This window comes from Octopus bimaculoides, chromosome 15 (assembly GCF_046866305.1).
Source record: "Octopus bimaculoides isolate indiv1 chromosome 15, ASM4686630v1, whole genome shotgun sequence".
Taxonomy (NCBI): Eukaryota; Metazoa; Mollusca; class Cephalopoda; order Octopoda; family Octopodidae; genus Octopus; species Octopus bimaculoides.
This window is the reverse complement of record NC_142942.1, coordinates 42,056,359-42,074,461: the sequence shown is the minus strand read 5'-3', so window position 1 is coordinate 42,074,461 and position 18,103 is coordinate 42,056,359. Positions and strand designations below refer to the sequence as shown.

The following is an 18,103-nucleotide window of genomic DNA, read 5'->3' as shown; positions in this document are numbered from 1 at the left end:
CGAGTTGGATAAATCTGGTTGAAGCTGTATTCTACAGTGGGACACCCTAACCCTGTCAACAAACCTTGTTTCCAAGTAAGGGACACACAAACAAGAAGCCATATATAAGTTTTTTACCCACTTCTCTAGAAATGATTACAACTAAAACATTAACTCTATCAACAAGCAAGAGAGGTTGTGGTGGTGGAAATAATAATAATAATAATAATAATAGTAATAATATGACATTAATTAGTAGCCATGGTGGTGTTTGTAGAAGCAACAGCAATAAAATAATAATAATAATAATAATAATAATAATATTGATACATTTGTGACATAGTAACAGCAGGGTCAGTAATTTTTGAAATAGTAGTAATAGTAATGTTTGTGTACATGTATACATATATATGTATACACCCATACATACACACATATATACACGCATCAATGCATACACAAGCACACACACATATATATATATAAATACATGTACTCAAACACATATATACACACATGCATATACTCACAAACCTATATATATATATATATATATATATATATATATATACGTATATACGCACACACACACACACAGACAAACATACGTTCGTGCATGTGTTGTGTGAGTGATCCCCAACCTCCCCAAAGCTGCAAGTTGGTGCACCTACTTGCATGTCCTGCAATCTGGCTTCAGACTCCTGGTGCTTCGAGAGAATGTCATGCCTCTTGTTTTGAGCCTCCAAAGAGTTGATAAAGGCAATTTCATTTGCCTGGAAAATATAAACCAACGAGCGTCGATTCATTCATTGTTTCGGGTTTAGTTCGATGTAAGTTTACATGGAGAGAGAAGGGGACATACAGACAGACAGACAGACAGACAGAGGAAGAGGAGGATGAGGGAAAAGAAGGTAGTGTTGAAAAAAGATACCCAGGGAGAAAGAACCAATGAAGGAAGGTTTGTTGTATTAAGTAGAGGAAAGAAAAAACTCCATGCATGAGTGTATATGATAATATACATACATATGTATATATACACAAACACACAAATATTCATACACGTACTCACATAGAGAGATATATGCACATGTGCATAGAGACATACACATACAGACGAATAAGAAATATCAATCACTTCACTTCATACCTAATTGATGAAGATGGCGGGTCGGCGCAAAACCGAACCCTCAAGCAAGTCGCTTCACTTCCTTCACACAACCAAAACTTGTAACTCCCCTAAAATCTCAAAATGATTCAACCATAACATGGAAACAACAGTACAGACAAAAGGAGGAGACAGAAGACAGCCACAGCCTACTACAACATGAGGAGGATGTTAGCCAGCCACAAAATCTGGAAAGTTTAGGTGCCCCTACAAGAATATCATCACTAAAAGAAAAGGGTATTCCTTGTCTCTCCTACCACTTCTACAATACCCAGAGGCTCACAGACACAGTGTCCTCTCCTTGTCTCTTCTTATTTCTTTATTGCCCACAAGGGGCTAAACATAGAAGGGAGAAACAAGAACAGACAAAGGGATTAAGTCGATTACATCGACCCCAGTGCGTAACTGGTATTTATTTAATCGACCCCGAAAGGTTGAAAGGCAAAGTCAACCTCGGCGGAATTTGAACTCAGAACATAACGGCAGACGAAATACCGCTAAGCATTTCGCCCGGCATGCTAATGTTTCTGCTAGCTCACTGCCATGTCTCTTCAACCTTGTCTCTTATACCTCCTCCACAACAGCCACAGGCTCACAGACATAGTGTCCTTGCCTTGTCTCTTCTACAATACCCACTGGATCACAGACATAGTGTCCTCTGCTAGTCTCTTCTACTTCTACAATACCCACAGGATCACATACTGTTGTCTCATTTACTCCTACTACAACAGCCACTGACTCAAAGACATACTGCACCTTCTCTCTCTCTCTTGTACTTTCAACTACAACCACCACATGCTCACATACATTGTGTCCTCTCCCTGTCTCTTCTACCACTACTATAAAGGTCTCCATCCTTCTGAACAAGCTAAATGAATGCAATTGCCACCCTAACTATCTCTAGTAGAATTACCTCTACACTGATATACATAACAAACACATCTTTTTAGTTTTGTTTCGGCCAGTGGTAACTTATAACCGGCACGACACCCAGAAGGTGGAGAGGACCCCAAAAGAGAAAGAAAACACTTCCAGCATTGGTACCAAAACAAACATGCCTAAATTAATCACAACAGTTGCAGAAAGATATGGCATCTTACTCTTCAGAATCACACCACCAATTCAAAACCACAACCACAAACCTGCATTTTGGAAGATGCTGTGCACTTGAACCACCCAACAAATACCAGGTAAGAAAAAGAAACATGTTGATGATGATGATGATGATGATATAAACTGGTGGTTCTGGAAGAGGGTGGTACCACCCCACTGTGAGCAGTGGAATGATCTGGGGGGGAGGAAGGGCACTGAAGGAAAGTGGGGGGGGGGGGGAATGGGGTGGCCAGAACAATGAAATAATGGGTTAATTAGGTTAAGTTTTGTTTGTGAAATACAGTTGTTAGGAATTTGCTGCAGAAAGTGTTCCATGTTCATGATGGTGAGTGGTGGTGGTGGGCATGATAGGAATGGGGCTCATGTGCCACGAGGGCAGCAGGCCAAACAAGTTTAGGAACCACAAACTATAGCAGAGTCCTTCCTCCTTCTGCACTATTAACGATGGTAGGGAAGCACAAGGTGTACATAGAGAATATAAAGTGAGACAGGACTTCTGGGAATTAAAGGCTTGGTTTGTTATGGTTAAAATAGTGGACCACAGACCACTAGATCATGAGTTCAAATCTTACTGGTCAAGCCACATTAACTTTGCTGGGTCAAGTTGGCTGTTTCACAAGAAGGGCAGTGCGAGTCAATGAAATATGTTTTAATTATGCTATGTTATCCCTAATTACAAAAGTGAAGTATAAACAATACCACCAATATCTGAGGGTTACAGCTGTATACATAGCACCAGTATCAATGGATTATTTGAGTGTTTGACTGGATTTCTGTTGCTCCGTCTACAAAGATACTGAAGACCCTCACTCCATAAGCTTACAAATAGGTACCATGTGGAGGTGCAGATCACTTTTGTTGGCAGTAGGATAGACACCCACTGTATTACTGAGAGGAGCTTAGTGACAGCCTAGTGCTGAGTTCAAATCCTGCATCCAGACAAAAATTTATAACCAACGATAGGTGTTCTATTCCAGGAGACATATTTTCTCAGGTGTACTTGGCATTTTAAAAAGAACTGGGGTAAGCACAAAGCACAGGATTATACCTACCAGTATGGCAGGGGAAAGGAAAAAGGGCCAGTTTAAACATATATAAATAAATATACAGTAAAATGTAAGCAGTGTGTAGATAATTAGACACAGGGAAAATAGGAATCAATGTGAATAACTCAAATATTTTAACATGAATTCGTTAATATAAACCAGGAAGAAATATTTACAGAGAAAAATGAAAACAAAATCAAATAAGAAAATACAAAATAAAACTGATAACGATACTAAATAATAATTTCTTAGGTAAGCCAGGAATTTTTTTATTGGGTGGTGGGTGTTAGGGTGACCTCCCTAGTCACCCTAGTACTCATTTACTAATTCTAATGTTACCCTCACCCACAAGTCTGAGAAATTAAACTTGAAGTTAACTTCAGTGAGATTTGAACTTAGAACATAAAGAGACATAATTAAATAGCACAAAGCATTATGTCTGTTGCTCAACCAATTTTAATATCTACAAAACTTTAAAAATATAGAATAGGTGCAGGAGTGGCTGTGTGGTTAAGTAGCTTGCTTACCAACCACATGGTTCCGGGTTCAGTCCCACTGCGTGGCACCTTGGGCAAGTGTCTTCTACTATAGCCTCGGGCCGACCAAAGCCTTGAGAGTGGATTTGGTAGACGGAAACTGAAAGAAGCTCGTCGTATATATATATATATGTATGTGTGTTTGTGTGTCTGTGTTTGTCCCCCCCCCCACCATCGCTTGACAACCGATGGTGGTGTGTTTACGTCCCCGTAACTTAGCGGTTCGGCAAAAGAAACAGATAGAATAAGTACTAGGCTTACAAAAAATAAGTCCTGGGGTCGATTTGCTCGACTAAAGATGGTGCTCCAGCATGGCCGCAGTCAAATGACTGAAACAAGTAAAAGAGAGTAATAGTTTGTCAGATTGGCGCCAACCCACAATCAAATAGGAAGATGAAGGGAGGGGGGGCATAATTAGCTGAATTGACCTCAGTATATTACTGGTACCTACTTTATCAGACCAGTGGATGCACATGGTCTAGTGGTTAGAGCAGTGGACTCGCAGCTCTACGCGACTCCAGCAGAAGGTAATGGTGAACTTTCGCCACAACCTTCTCTCACTCTTTCCTCCTGCATCTAGCAGCTCACCTGAGATGGACTGGCATCCTGTCCAGGTGGGGAACCTATACGCCAATGAAACCGGGAAACTGGCCCTTATGAGCCAGGCATGGCTCAAGAAAGAACAAACAGCGTTACAAATAAAGTTTGTAATAAAGTGTTGGTGGGGTTTGAACCCAGAACTTAAGTAGATACTGTAAGGTATTTAGTCTGAAGCTCTGATGTTCCTGAAACTCTTGTCGGAACTAAACTCAGTAATTATAATTGTTTCTGACATAGATATACAGCCACGCCATCTGGTGGAAAGAAGAAGACTGTGTTAACCCCAGTGTGCGATTGATATGTACTCTTTCAACCCGATAAATAACTGACAAGGTCAACCCTACTGGGATTTGAACTAACATGGGTTGGACGATTGACTGAGGACTGGTGGACCAGGAGGCAACACCAGGCTCCAATCTGATTTGGCAGAGTTTCTAATGCCAACCACTCCGAGAGTGTAGTGGGTGCTTTTACGTGCCACCTGCACGAGGGCCAGTCAGGCGGGTACTAGCGTCGGCCACGCTCGAAATGGTGTATTTTATGTGCCACCTGTAGTCTCAGGTAGACATCAACACACACTCTCTCTCTCTCTATCAGTTCCCTTCACTCTTTCCCCAGCAGAACATTCAGGGTGTGACAACTGGAGGGAGAGAGACCTGCACCAGCACTGCAATGGTGGTCCTCATTTACAGCCGAGTAGACTGATGTAGCAACATAAAGGTGTGATAAAATACTGCAGAGCAGTTAGTCTGATGGTCAGATGATTTATCCATCCACTGACCACTAATAAAGACACAAGGACACATATTTACAGAAGGGCATGGTTGGTTTAATCAGACCAGCAAGATCTGAATTTGGAATGTAAAGGACAATAGAATAATATTTGGTGTCGAACCTCTTCTCAATTCAGTTGTCCACTGCCCTAATAATATTAAAATCAACGATAACAACGAATAAAGAATAACAACAACAATAATAATAATAAATAATAATAATAATAACTTAAATACCACTGACACTAACTGGAATCATGCATGCAGAGTGTAAACCATACAGAAAGAATTAAAAGATTATAATGGTGTAGAACAGGTAAAAATCAAAGAATGGTTGGTTGAAAAGAAAATTTTAGAAAATGTACGAAACAGAACCATCAGAGAACAACAACACGAACAATAATAAGAAGAAGAATAATAAAGGAAGAAGATACAAATAAACAAAGAGAAGGGATATAAGTATAATATAAGTGTATAACAAGTTAACAACTGGAGTATTACACTAATAATTTGAACAAGTGGTGTTAGATATTTAATACAAAGAAGAGTGAATAGAGAACTTGTATTTAGTTAAAAGTGGGCTAGACACGTTATTTGTGAAGTGACTTATTTATACTGTTTGTGGTAAGTGCGGAAGGTAAAATGGTAATGTAGTCTGAGGAAAATGGAAAGTTATGGATATGACACTTTTACCAACGTCGCCTTCCTGGCACGTGAAAAGACTTTCGAGCGAGATCATTGCCAGTGCCGATGGACTGGCACCTGTGCAGGTGGCACATAAAATACACCATTTCGAGCGTGGCCGACGCTAGTACCCGCCTGACTGGCCCTCGTGCCGGTGGCACGTAAAAGCACCCACTACACTCTCGGAGTGGTTGGCATTAGAAACTCTGCCAAATCAGATTGGAGCCTGGTGTTGCCTCCTGGTCCACCAGTCCTCAGTCAATCGTCCAACCCATGCTAGCATGGAAAGCGGACGTTAAACGATGATGATGATGATGATTCTGAGACTAAATAACTCCTGAGATAAAAATTCCAGCATGATTTGACTGAACAGTTTGTGATCCAAACACCAACTTAGGAAGAAAATAGAGTTTATGGTAGAAGCCAGCTATCACTTGGGAGCGAGTATAGCTTCAGAACATGGAGGCACATGGCCTAGTGGCTAGAACAGCAGAATCGCGGTCGCGGGATCACAGGTTCGAATCTCAGATCAGGCAATGTGTGTGTTTGTGAGCGAAACAACTAAGCTCCATGTGGCTCTGGCAGAAGGTGATGGTGAACTTCTGCTGACTCTTTTGCCACAACTTTCTCTCACTCTTTCCTCCTGCATCTAAGCAGCTCATCTGAGACTGACCGGCGTCCCTTACACATGGGGAACCTAAACACCAATGAAACCGGCCCTAATGAGCCAGGCATGGCTTGAGAAGGCACAAACAACACAACATAACTTCAGAACAAAAACCAAGTGTCTCTGTAGTCTCAGGTAGACATCAACACACACTCTCTCTCTCTCTCTCTCTCTATCAGTTCCCTTCACTCTTTCCCCAGCAGAACATTCAGGGTGTGACAACTGGAGGGAGAGAGACCTGCACCAGCACTGCAATGGTGGTCCTCATTTACAGCCGAGTAGACTGATGTAGCAACATGAAATAAAGTGTCGTTGCTCAAGGACACAATGTTTTCTCCCCAGTAGAGGAATTGAACCCATGGACCTTATGACTGTGAAACAAACACCCTTACCCCTAGACTACACATCTTCACAAAGAAGCAGAACAAAAAATTAAAGACAGATGTTACAATTACTTTATTGATTGTCGTTTTAGATTCTTTGCTATAATTTGGAAACTTAATTGAAATATACCCTGATAACATTATGTGGCTGGTTCCTTTCAGGCTTTGGGCCCCATGGAGGCAATGACCAATACCTTTGGCATTATGTTGTGCTTGAAAAGAAGACCCATCAAGCTCAGCAAAATTGCAATCATGGCAGATATTGGTGTCATGCAAATGGCACCTGCGCTAGTGGCACGTAAAAGCACCCATTACACTTTCGGAGTGGTTGGCATTAGGAAAGGCATCCAGCTATAGAAAACCATGCCAAATCAGACTGGAGCCTGGCACAGCCTTCAAGCATGCCAGTCCAGTCAAACCATCCAACTCATGCCAGCATGGACAACAGACATTAAATGATGATGATGATAAATCCTGAAGTATGAAAATAAAGTTGATCCTGGTAGAATTTGAACCTAGAATGTGGAGGGATGAAAGAAAATACTACAAGTCATCTCAGACAGGCTTTCTAGAAGATTCTGTAAACCCACTCACAGCATTAAGGACCAACAACAATACCGAGATTTTCCTTTGATCAGAGTTTACCCATGGTCAGAATATGAAAATATAATGCACGCATGCGCACACACAAAATCGTCTTGTCATTTTATCTCTATTCAACATGTCACAACAGCAACAACTGAAGCCACAACATGTTAACAAGTAAATGAATTTGTTTTCTTACAACAGTGTGTGTGTGTGTGTGTGTGTGTGTGTCTCTTTTAACGTTTACTTGTTTCAGTCATTGGGCGCGGCCTTGCTGGGGCACCAACTTGAAACAAATCGACCCCAGTATTTATTTTATTAAGCCTAGTACACAGTCTATCAATCTTTTTTTTGCCGTTAAGCAGTGGAGGGGGACAAATGCACACACACACACACACACACACGTGCACAACAGGTTCCTTTGGTTTTTGTCTACCAAATCCACTCACAAGGCTTTGGTCAGCCCAAAGCTATAGAAGAAGACACCTCCCCAAGATGGCATGCAGTGGAACAGAACTCGGAACCATGTGTTTCGTTGCTTGTTTCTCCACACCATTAACAGCATCAATAATTTCTTTCCCCTTAAATTTATACTAAATTGTGAAGAAGGCAAAAGTTCCCAGGTATCTGATGCGAAGAAGCCATAAATACATGACAGGAGGATGTCCTCTCATCTCTATAGCAACCACTTGGCTTCTAACTAGAAGACAACAAGCATATTTTCAAGAGATTCCTGAATAATTAAAACCTAAGCCCTTTGAGTACCATTCTAATATGTATGTGTGTATGGGGGGGGAGGAGTGATCTTATATATGCAAGCATGAAAAGATGAATTTTAAATGCTGGTAATAAATATGAATATATTTATAAAAAAGGGGGGATCAAAGATAGAACCAGGCTTTTCCACATTGTCACACAATCTTGAATCAACATAGTTAGGCATCTTGGACAGAGAGAATACAAAGTGGCAACAGTAACATTTAAACTCTTGATTTTGTGGTCAATAATCCAGCAACTTAAGACTCACAAATGAATATCAAACATAAAAACCATAACAGGTGGGAACAACATCAATAAAAGATAGTAAATATGAAGAATTATATTATCTCCATTCTAGCATTTATGTCACCTCTGGCAGAAATTACAGTAAGTAAAAACTGATGTATGTAGAGTCACATCACTTCCTCCAGGGCCACAGATAATTCTAGCTTCATGCTAAACAGATCTGCTGCCTCCAAGAGTTGCTGTTGTTTAGTTCTGAGTCAATACCGACAGAGCAGACCTATGCTCAAAGATGCTGTAGTGATAACTATCCCATCTTGTTTTGTATTCAGATACTGTCTACCTAAGACTACAATATTCAATATGTTCGCTTTTTAAGACAACAGGGTATGGTTTAAAGAAGATTTAGTAGTTATTGTTCACAGCTTGAGTAAACACACAAAGTTTGCCTTTTTTATACTTTCTGTATATTCTTGAAAAAGTCCGTGTACAAATGTCACATGTATGAAGTATTGAGTCCTTGTCATCTGACACAGTAGCAGGATTTTCATTGATTAGTAATTTTATGAGTCATGTAAGAGCCTGCAATGGGGGTAAAGAGTTAGATTCTAAATTTCATAACAACCAGCGGTAGAGTTGTTGGCCCAAGCTAAGTTTAAGTTACAAGGGGTAAAGTTAGATGATCCACTGTGGATTCTACTGAAGCAAATAGACATTGCTCGCTATCCTGTGGGAGATAAGCAGACTATTTTGAAGGAATTAAGATCAAATACAAAAGAATCATCATCATCATCCTCCAATCTGATTTAACATGGTTTTCTATGGCTGGATGCCCTTCCTAACACCAACTACCCCAAGAGTGTAAATGGTTCCTTTTTATGTGCCACCAGCACAGGTGCCAGTTCCACGATACTAGCATTGGCGGAGACTACGGTTTCATTTGTATTGACAAATCTTCTCAAATGACGAGTCATCATCATTTACAAAAGCAGTTTTCCATTCAGTATCTAAGCCTTATAATTCTATAGACAACTATATTTAATCATTAACACCTTTCTATCAAGTGTCAAGATATGGGGATTTGTCCAGACAAGACCTTGATAATTCCTTCCAGGTCTTTCTTGAACTGGAAGTTAGGAATTTCTTGGTTATGGAAATGGGAACAAAAGCTTTTCACCAGAAGCTTGTTAGAAAAGATACATAAGGAATAAAACTGATAAATTTGAATTCAGCTGATGAGAATATTCTCTGTATATTTATCACCTACAGAACTCTGTTGAGTGGTTGGTGTTAGGAAGGGCATCCAGCTGTAAAAATCCTGCCAAAACAGTCACAGAAGCCTGGTGCAGGCTTCGGCCTGGCCGGCTCTTGTGCTACTATCTCACACATGCTAGCATGGAACACAGATGTTAAATGATGACGATGATGATGAAGATAAAACTAAGAGCCCTTTGTGTGCTGTGAAGAGGGGAAAAACAAAGATTTCCTAAATATATCATTAAATAATGCAACAAACACTTCACCCAGAATTAACAAATAAGACAGACACAAAAAGTAAAAAAAAAAAAACAAAAAAACACCAACAAAAGAAAACCTAATTGTAATTATGTAACAAACATTATTTGGAATAAAAACTAATTAACATTTATAAAAAAAAAAAAAAAGTAAAACAACTTATACAGGAATATTTCAATATTTGATATTCCATGTCTCAAATATAAACCACACTATAGTCAATACAAAAGATTTAACTGCTCACCACCAGACAAAACAACCATCAATACAACACCATCACAAACATCACAACCAGTCAATACAACAGGTAACAAAACATCTATATCAGCAGCAAATGTACACATTCATATGGAATAAGAATGAAACAGGAAGACCCAACCTTAGACGCACGCATGCACACGCATTAAATGATAGATTAAGAATGATGTTGATGGAAGTGACAGAGTGCAGTGGAATGGTAGAGGTGGTCAAGCGGTAGATTAAATGATTAAATACCCAGACACTATTTTGTCCATCTCCTAACATTCTGAGTTCAAACTGAGCAGGAGTTCAACTCACTATTCTGATGACTTGTTGTTGTTGTTGGCACTCCGTCGCTTATGATGTCGAGGGTTCCAGTTGATCCGATCAACGGAACAGCCGGCTCGTGAAATTAACGTGCAAGTGGCTGAGCACTCCGCAGACACGTGTACCCTTAACGTAGTTCTCGGGGAGATTCAGCGTGACACAGTGTGACAAGGCTGACCCTTTGAATTACAGGCACAACAGCAACGGGAAGTAAGAGTGAGAGAAAGTTGTGGTGAAAGACTACAGCAGGGTTCGCCACCATCCCCTGCCGGAGCCTCGTGGAGCTTTTAGGTGTTTTCGCTCAATAAACACTCACAACGCTTGGTCTGGGAATCGAAACTGCGATCCTATGACCGTGAGTCCACTGCCCTAACCACTGGGCCATTGCACCTCCACTTCAAGTGGTAGATTAAATGATTAAATACCCAGACACTATTTTCTCCATCTCCTAACATTCTGAGTTCAAACTGAGCAGGAGTTCAGTTCACTATTCTGATGGCTATATAATAAACAACCAATCAGAAAATACAATCACTTCAATTCTCTATACCAGTGATTCTCAACCAGTTTTTGCTTATGGACCCCGTTGATTCCTATCTTACACAGGAAGTGGGGACCCTCATTAGTCATTCAATGTTTAAAAACTGCTGTATTTTTATAATCAAATATTATTAGGAACTGTATAAAAAGTGGTTAATTTATTGCAGAAAAATTCTAACAACAAAATCTTATATGGACCTCCAAGGGAAGGGCAACATGGACCCCAGTTGAGAACCACTGCTTCACACCTCTAAAACCTTTCACTGTGGCCTCATATGTGACAACATAACCAAATGAAGAAATTATCTCCAGCATGTTTAAGGATTCACATGGAAGAGTAATTTTAAGATTTAGAACCGACTTACAGGTGTCATCTACTTAAAAAATGCCATCAGCTAGTAGGGTCTGAGACCATGTTCTACAATCATTCCAAGATATAATGTCATGTAGTCTGGACACTGAATGCTATTGGATGCATGTTGACATTTAACATCTGTTTTGGGTGAATCAACTAACTAATCAGGTGGTCTGCTTGTTCTATGTAGAGGGCAGCCAGGTGTGTAAAGCACTTGTGCAATATTCCAGGTGAATATGTGAGTGTAATTAGAGACAGGTTGAAGTTAAAGTATTACAGGACAGTTGTGTTAAAACAGAAATGAAAAAGTTATTCTTTTAAAACAATGAAACAAAAAAAAGAAAAGGGAAGCCATAGCAACAACAACAACAACAACATTCACAATAAATGAACACGCTACACTGAAGCAATATGAAAACCAGGCAGGTAATTGCAATTAAATATTAACCTTGGCCTCTTCATCATGAGCCTTCTGTGCCTTCATTTTGAGTTGCATCTGGCGTTTCTCTTCAGCCTGAAGTAGTTTCCGTTCCATGGTAGCCTTTTTCTGACGAAGTAAATCATCTTTCCAAGCTCGAACCTCTTCAACCTGGGTAATAATATACATACAATAAAAAAATTAAACCGATGAGACAGACATGGTCAACTTTCAGAGGTACTTTTAAGCACCAACTTATTTAAAGCAACCATATCCGTTCAAAGTATCCTATCTGTTTTATGTTCAAACCAGCCAGATCTGGCCTGTCACACATATCATACAATGTTGTTCTAAAAATACACAATTACATCATCGAAACCTATACCAGGTTCCTGTCTGATTTGGCATGGTTTCTGTGGCGAGATGTCCTTTCTAACGACAACCGCTCCAAGAGTGTAGTGGGTCATTTTTATGTCACCAGCAAGGATGCTTTTACATGTATATGTATGTATGTGTGTGTGTGTGTACACACACACAAACAAGATCCTCAGATCATAACCATTGTAAGATTAAGAAGTAAAGCCTAGGGATGTAAGTCAGTGTGATGGAGTGATTCCATATGTTATTAACAATGAAAGAGTTAATTTTATAAGAGAGTATTGTAGTTTGCTTGAAGCATTGTGTATTGTTTGTAAAGAATAAAAGGTTTCGAAAGGTATAACAATGCACTATAGAATTAAAAAAATGGACTATATACCTGTTGTAACTTGGTTATCTCTAGTCCGATGATATTTCAGAATTAGAATTTTATAGTTTCAAGTCAGTTTTGGATGGGGGGAGGGAGAATTATTGAAGTGGCAGTAGCGGTGGGTTTCAGAACCAAAACTTATTTGAAATGGTGGGTGGTTCTACAAAAACTTTATTTCTATATTTAGTTAAAGTTTATAGTTAAGACATGGGGTTACAATGAAGTTTAGGTGATGGGGCTGAGGTTTATGACAAGTGGACGACTAGCAGAGATGGAGTAGAGTCAGTATGGGGTGTTAGGATGAGAAGAATTGATGAAGTAGTGCTTACATCGTATCCAAATTGATGCTAACAATCCAAGAGACAGCAATCAAAAATGACCAAAAATAGTCGGCTTCATACCTTCCTTGAGATTTCTTTTAATCTAGCAGCCTTCTCTCGGTTCAGTTTTGTACGGAGTTCCTGTGCTTTGGCTTGCTTCTGTTCATGACGCTTCTTTCGTTCAGTGGGAGACCTAATTCCAAAGAAGAGGTGATGTGGAGAGAGAAAAAGACAGAAGAATCCTAATTAATTCTTTAAATGCCTGCCATACATTTAAATAGTGTGTATTTGTGTGTATACATATATATCTTTTACTTGTTTCAGTCATTAGACTGAGGCCATGCTGGGGCACCACTTCGAAGAATATTTAGTTGAATGAATCGACCTCAATACATATCTTTTCAAGCCTGGTACTTATTCTATTGGCCTCTTTCGCCAAACAGTTACAGGGATGTAAACACACCAACACCAGTTGTCAAGTGATTGTGGGGTACAAACACACATATATGTATATGTGTGCTTGTATATATATTTACATAATGGGCTTCTTTCAGCTTCCATCTACCAAATCCACTCACAAGGCTTTGGCCAGCCCAAGGTGTCACACAGCAGGACTGAACCAGGATCTATGTGGTTGGGAAGCACTGCTTATGACACAGCCACACCTGCACCTATCTCAGCCATACCTTTGCCTAGAGCCACACATAGTTCTTGCTTTCATGCATTCAATGAGGCAACAACATTTCAGATTAGTTTCAATGAATTTAGGATGTGCTTGACCTGTAAAAAAAAAAGCAATTTTCACAACAGTTTGCCATGCAGAAAGTCTTCACTTTAAGGTAAAAACACTAGCAGTCATTCCACAGGACAAACTACAACAGCCATTTACCTACATCACATGCAGATAGTTTTGACTGACTTTCTATAAGGAAGCTATGACAACCAAAGTCATTTCATGGTTGTCCCAATTGGTATCCAGTGCTGACAATAACTAAAAAGCTTGAACTGCATACATTGGTTCACAGGGGGCGCTCTGAAATGAGTGTTGGTGTGTTTAACAATTTTTACCAAAAGCAAAAATTTTCTCCATGGCAAACTGCTATGAAAACGGCTTTTTTACAGTCAAATATGAACTAAACATATTGGAACTGATCCAAAAGTTTGTTTATTTCACAACACAGTTTCACATGCCTCTTATATAATGTGTATGCACGAGACGTATCCAATGACCATGTTTAGTAGCCATCTTAACACAAAGTGCGACAGGCCACGATCATGGCTGTCAGGCACAGATCGACAGGCCATGATCATGGCCCAGATAGATGCATTTAATATATGGATGTGTGTTGGGGGTCTAATGTCACTCAAATGCTCCGATACCCACCAGAATGCAAGAGGATTAATAGTTCAACTAATGACTTTTCAGATGATGTGAAACTTGCCACCATTATATACTAAGAAGATACTTTAACTATGTTTTGTTTTTTTATGTGTGTATGGCCGTCTCATTTTCATAAAATGTGCTCAGCGGTCTATGCTATGTTAAGTGCATATAGGTAAACAGATGTGTCTGAGTGCTGGAGGTGTGAGGCAGCCAGCTCCAAGGAAAGGAGACCATAAGAGTCACTATAGAAAAAACGAAAAGGGGAGACAGCATGCTTGTAAGTCTAGAAGATTACTAGTATTGACCCTTGTAACTGAAACTAATAAATAAGGGTTTTAGCCCCATGCTTAGGAGTGGTGAGAATCTCAGTAAGAAAGCAGCTAATCCTAAGACCTTACTGATCAAGCAAGAAATAATACTGATAGTAGGGCTTCTGCTCCAGTTTGGCCACAGAACGTCTCAAAAAAAAAACCAATCCAAAAAGTATCCTTGAACTAGACAGATAACAGCAAACTCAAGGGAAATTGTGAAACTTAGACAATAAACATGGAGAAGGTAATGAAAGAATTTTCATTGTCACTATTAATGTTCACTTTTCCAAGCTTGCGTGGGTCAGATTTTCTGTGACTGGATGCCTTTCCTGTTGCCAACCTCAACCCATTTCCAAGAGAGGAAATATTTCCTTGCAGACAAGCAGAATTTTTTGGAAACAAATGATACTGCTTGTATGACAGTGACTCTCGTTTACAACTATCACATGATGTCAAGGACAAGGAGACACAAACATAAACACACACACACAGGTCTTCTTTCAGTTTCCACCTACCAAATCCACTCACAAGCTTTGGTTAGTCCAGAGCTATAGCAGAAGACACTTGTCCAAGGTGCCACACACTGGGACTAAACTCAAAACCATGTGGTTGGGAAGCAAATTTCTTAACCACGCACCCACACCTGTATCTATCATGCAGAGGTGAAGGTGGCAATAATTACTTACCGTTTACGAGATGGAGAAGAAAGTTTTTCATGCATATGGACGCCGTGTCCTGGAGTTCTGGCGTCGGCCTCGTCGACAATTTCTCCCCACGACTTACTCTTATAACTTTCAGAATCTATTTGAGAGATAGAATGAAAAAAAAAAAACAATAATAAGGATTGGATACAAATCCAAACAGAATGAAGTGAAATCCAAATATTACCGGTACAAAAGTCAAGGGAATAGCGTTTATACAGTCACTCAACTTGCTAGATACAGCAGACAAATCTACCTTGTATCACACCTTATCTTTAACTCTTTTAATACCAACCGGCCAGAAACCGCCTCTGGCTCTGTAGTACAAATGCCTCGTTTTAAAAAGTTCTGAATTAAAATCTTCCACCAAACCTTAGTCACAATTTATGTTTCTAACACAAGCTGTCTCCTTCATTGGAAACTCGGCTTGCGAAGACCTGTTGGGGCAAGTGAAAGCAAAATCGTGATGGCACCTGTGCCCAGCGTTGCCTTTCTGTCACTTGTGCCGGAGGCACATGTAAAGACTTTCGAGCGAGATCGTTGCCAGTGCCACTGGACTGGCTCTTGTGCAGGTGGCATGTAAAATACACCATTTTGAGCGTGGCCGTTGCCAGTACCGCCTGACTGGCCTTCGTGCCGGTTGCACGTAAAAGCACACACTACACTCTCAGAGTGGTTGGCGTTAGGAAGGGCATCCAGCTGTAGAAACTTTGCCAAATCAGATTGGAGCCTGGTGTAGCCATCTGGTTTCACTAGTCCTCAGTCAAATCGTCCAACCCATGCTAGCATGGAAAGCGGACGTTAAACGACGACGATGATGATGATGGAAGACACCAGCTGCATGAAAATGCCCAAGGATGACATCATTAGAGACAGTGAGGCAATATCTCAGTATGTTGAATCTTACATACAACATGTTCCTTGGCTGAGAGAAACAGACAACTCAATCAAGATCAGTATGGAAAAGCAAACACTGCAAATTGCAAAGATTATGATTCCATGAACCAAGTCCCAAGACAACGCAACAAACAATATCCCAAATATTGATATTTCCTTCAATATTTATTGATATATTCATGATGTATTGTTAATTAACCATTCTACCAAATTCCAATGGAACAAGTCAAGCTGTAAAATAAACTTACCTTCACATGAATTGACTAAAGCTTCTAAATTCAGATCCGTGTTCTGAAATTAAAACATGAAATATTCTTCATTTCCATTAATCTTTTAATTATGTCAGCTTTCGTTTAATATATACATATATATATATATATATATATATATATATATATAAAAAAGATAGCATAGACAGAACAAAACCAGAGGGAAGACAAGATAGAGAGAAGAATAAATAGCCATTGAAGAAGTCACAGAATGTGTAATGAAAGAACTCTGACAAATAAACTAATAATAATAATAATAATAATAATAATAATAATAATAATAATAATAAAGCTGAAATGAAGATCAAGTAAATAGTGTGCGTGTTTATTAGGGAAATGACTATCACTAAATGATACAATTTAAAAGAAACTTTCCAATAAAGTAAATGAAACTTCCATTCAGTCATTTTTTCATCAGCGATGGATGAAAGCCTCAGCACACCATTACAATTTTATCAATGCAGGCTGTAGTCTAACTTCTCCACAGTGGACAGGGCACTCTTATGGTGAGGGGTGTTTAGCTCTGGTGCAATTTAAAATCAGAACAGAAACTGCTGCTTCAGATACTATAAAATAGTCCATCCAATGGTCAAATAATTTGACTAAAAACTTATTGGAAGGACGGCTGGCAAAAGGTAACCTTGGCATGATTTGAACTTAGGAGCACAGAGAGCTGGAATACCACAATTATTCTATTTTTCTCTTTAATGACTGCCATTTCTACACCTTTATTGTTAATTATATCATCATCAACATTGTTTTAATGTTCACATATCCCATACTTGCTTGGGATCACACAGAATTTGTTGAAGCAGATTTTCTAAAGCTGGATGCTCTTCCTGTCACCAACCCTTACCTGTTTCCAAACAAGGTAATATTTCCCCATGAACAGACATGTGGTTCCATGGGAAAGTGGTTCACAACCATCACGGATAGTCATTGAAGAGGTCACCGAATGTGTGACAAAAGAACTCTGACAAACTAACAATAATCATAGAATTTGTTGAAGCAGATATTCTAAAGCTGGATGCTCTTCCTGTCACCAACCCTTACCTGTTTCCAAACAAGGTAATATTTCCCCATGACCAGACATGTGGTTCCATGGGAAAGTGGTTTACAACCATCGCAGATAGTCATTGAAGAGGTCACCGAATGTGTGACAAAAGAAATCTGACAAACTAGCAATAATCATAGAAGTCAAGACCAAATAAATAGCGTACATATTTATTGGCAAAAGGTAAACCAATACATGGGTGCACACAAACACACATCGTTGTCATCACCATCATTTAACATCTATGTTCCACGCTAACATGGTTGGACTTGCTTGACAGGATCCAATGGATCAAAAGTCTGCATCATCCTCCAATGCCTGCTTTGGCATGGTTTCTACAGCTTGATCCCCTTCTTAATGTCATCTACTTTACAGTGTGTATTGGGTGCTTTATTCATGGCACCAGCACAAGTGAGGTGACCATGCAGCTTGTATGATGAAGATCCCTTTCAAGTGAGTGAGGCTACAGTAGAGAAGGAGGTGGCTTTATG

The 18,103-nt window shown here is 39.6% G+C and overlaps 1 protein-coding gene across 6 annotated transcripts in view; it reads right to left on the bottom strand.

The window, feature by feature from the left end:
• LOC106884496 (S phase cyclin A-associated protein in the endoplasmic reticulum) overlaps positions 1-18,103 on the bottom strand; it is a 277,529-nt gene that overhangs the window by 178,684 nt on the left and 80,742 nt on the right. For all 6 annotated transcript variants that reach the window (XM_089363778.1, XM_089363782.1, XM_089363777.1 and 3 more), the window contains exons 9-13: positions 16,538-16,580; positions 15,378-15,492; positions 13,078-13,189; positions 11,959-12,099; positions 651-752 (exon numbers count right to left, since the gene is read on the bottom strand). In XM_089363778.1, coding sequence (XP_089219904.1) covers positions 651-752; positions 11,959-12,099; positions 13,078-13,189; positions 15,378-15,492; positions 16,538-16,580 — 513 coding nt within the window. The remainder of the gene's footprint in view (positions 1-650; positions 753-11,958; positions 12,100-13,077; positions 13,190-15,377; positions 15,493-16,537; positions 16,581-18,103) is intronic.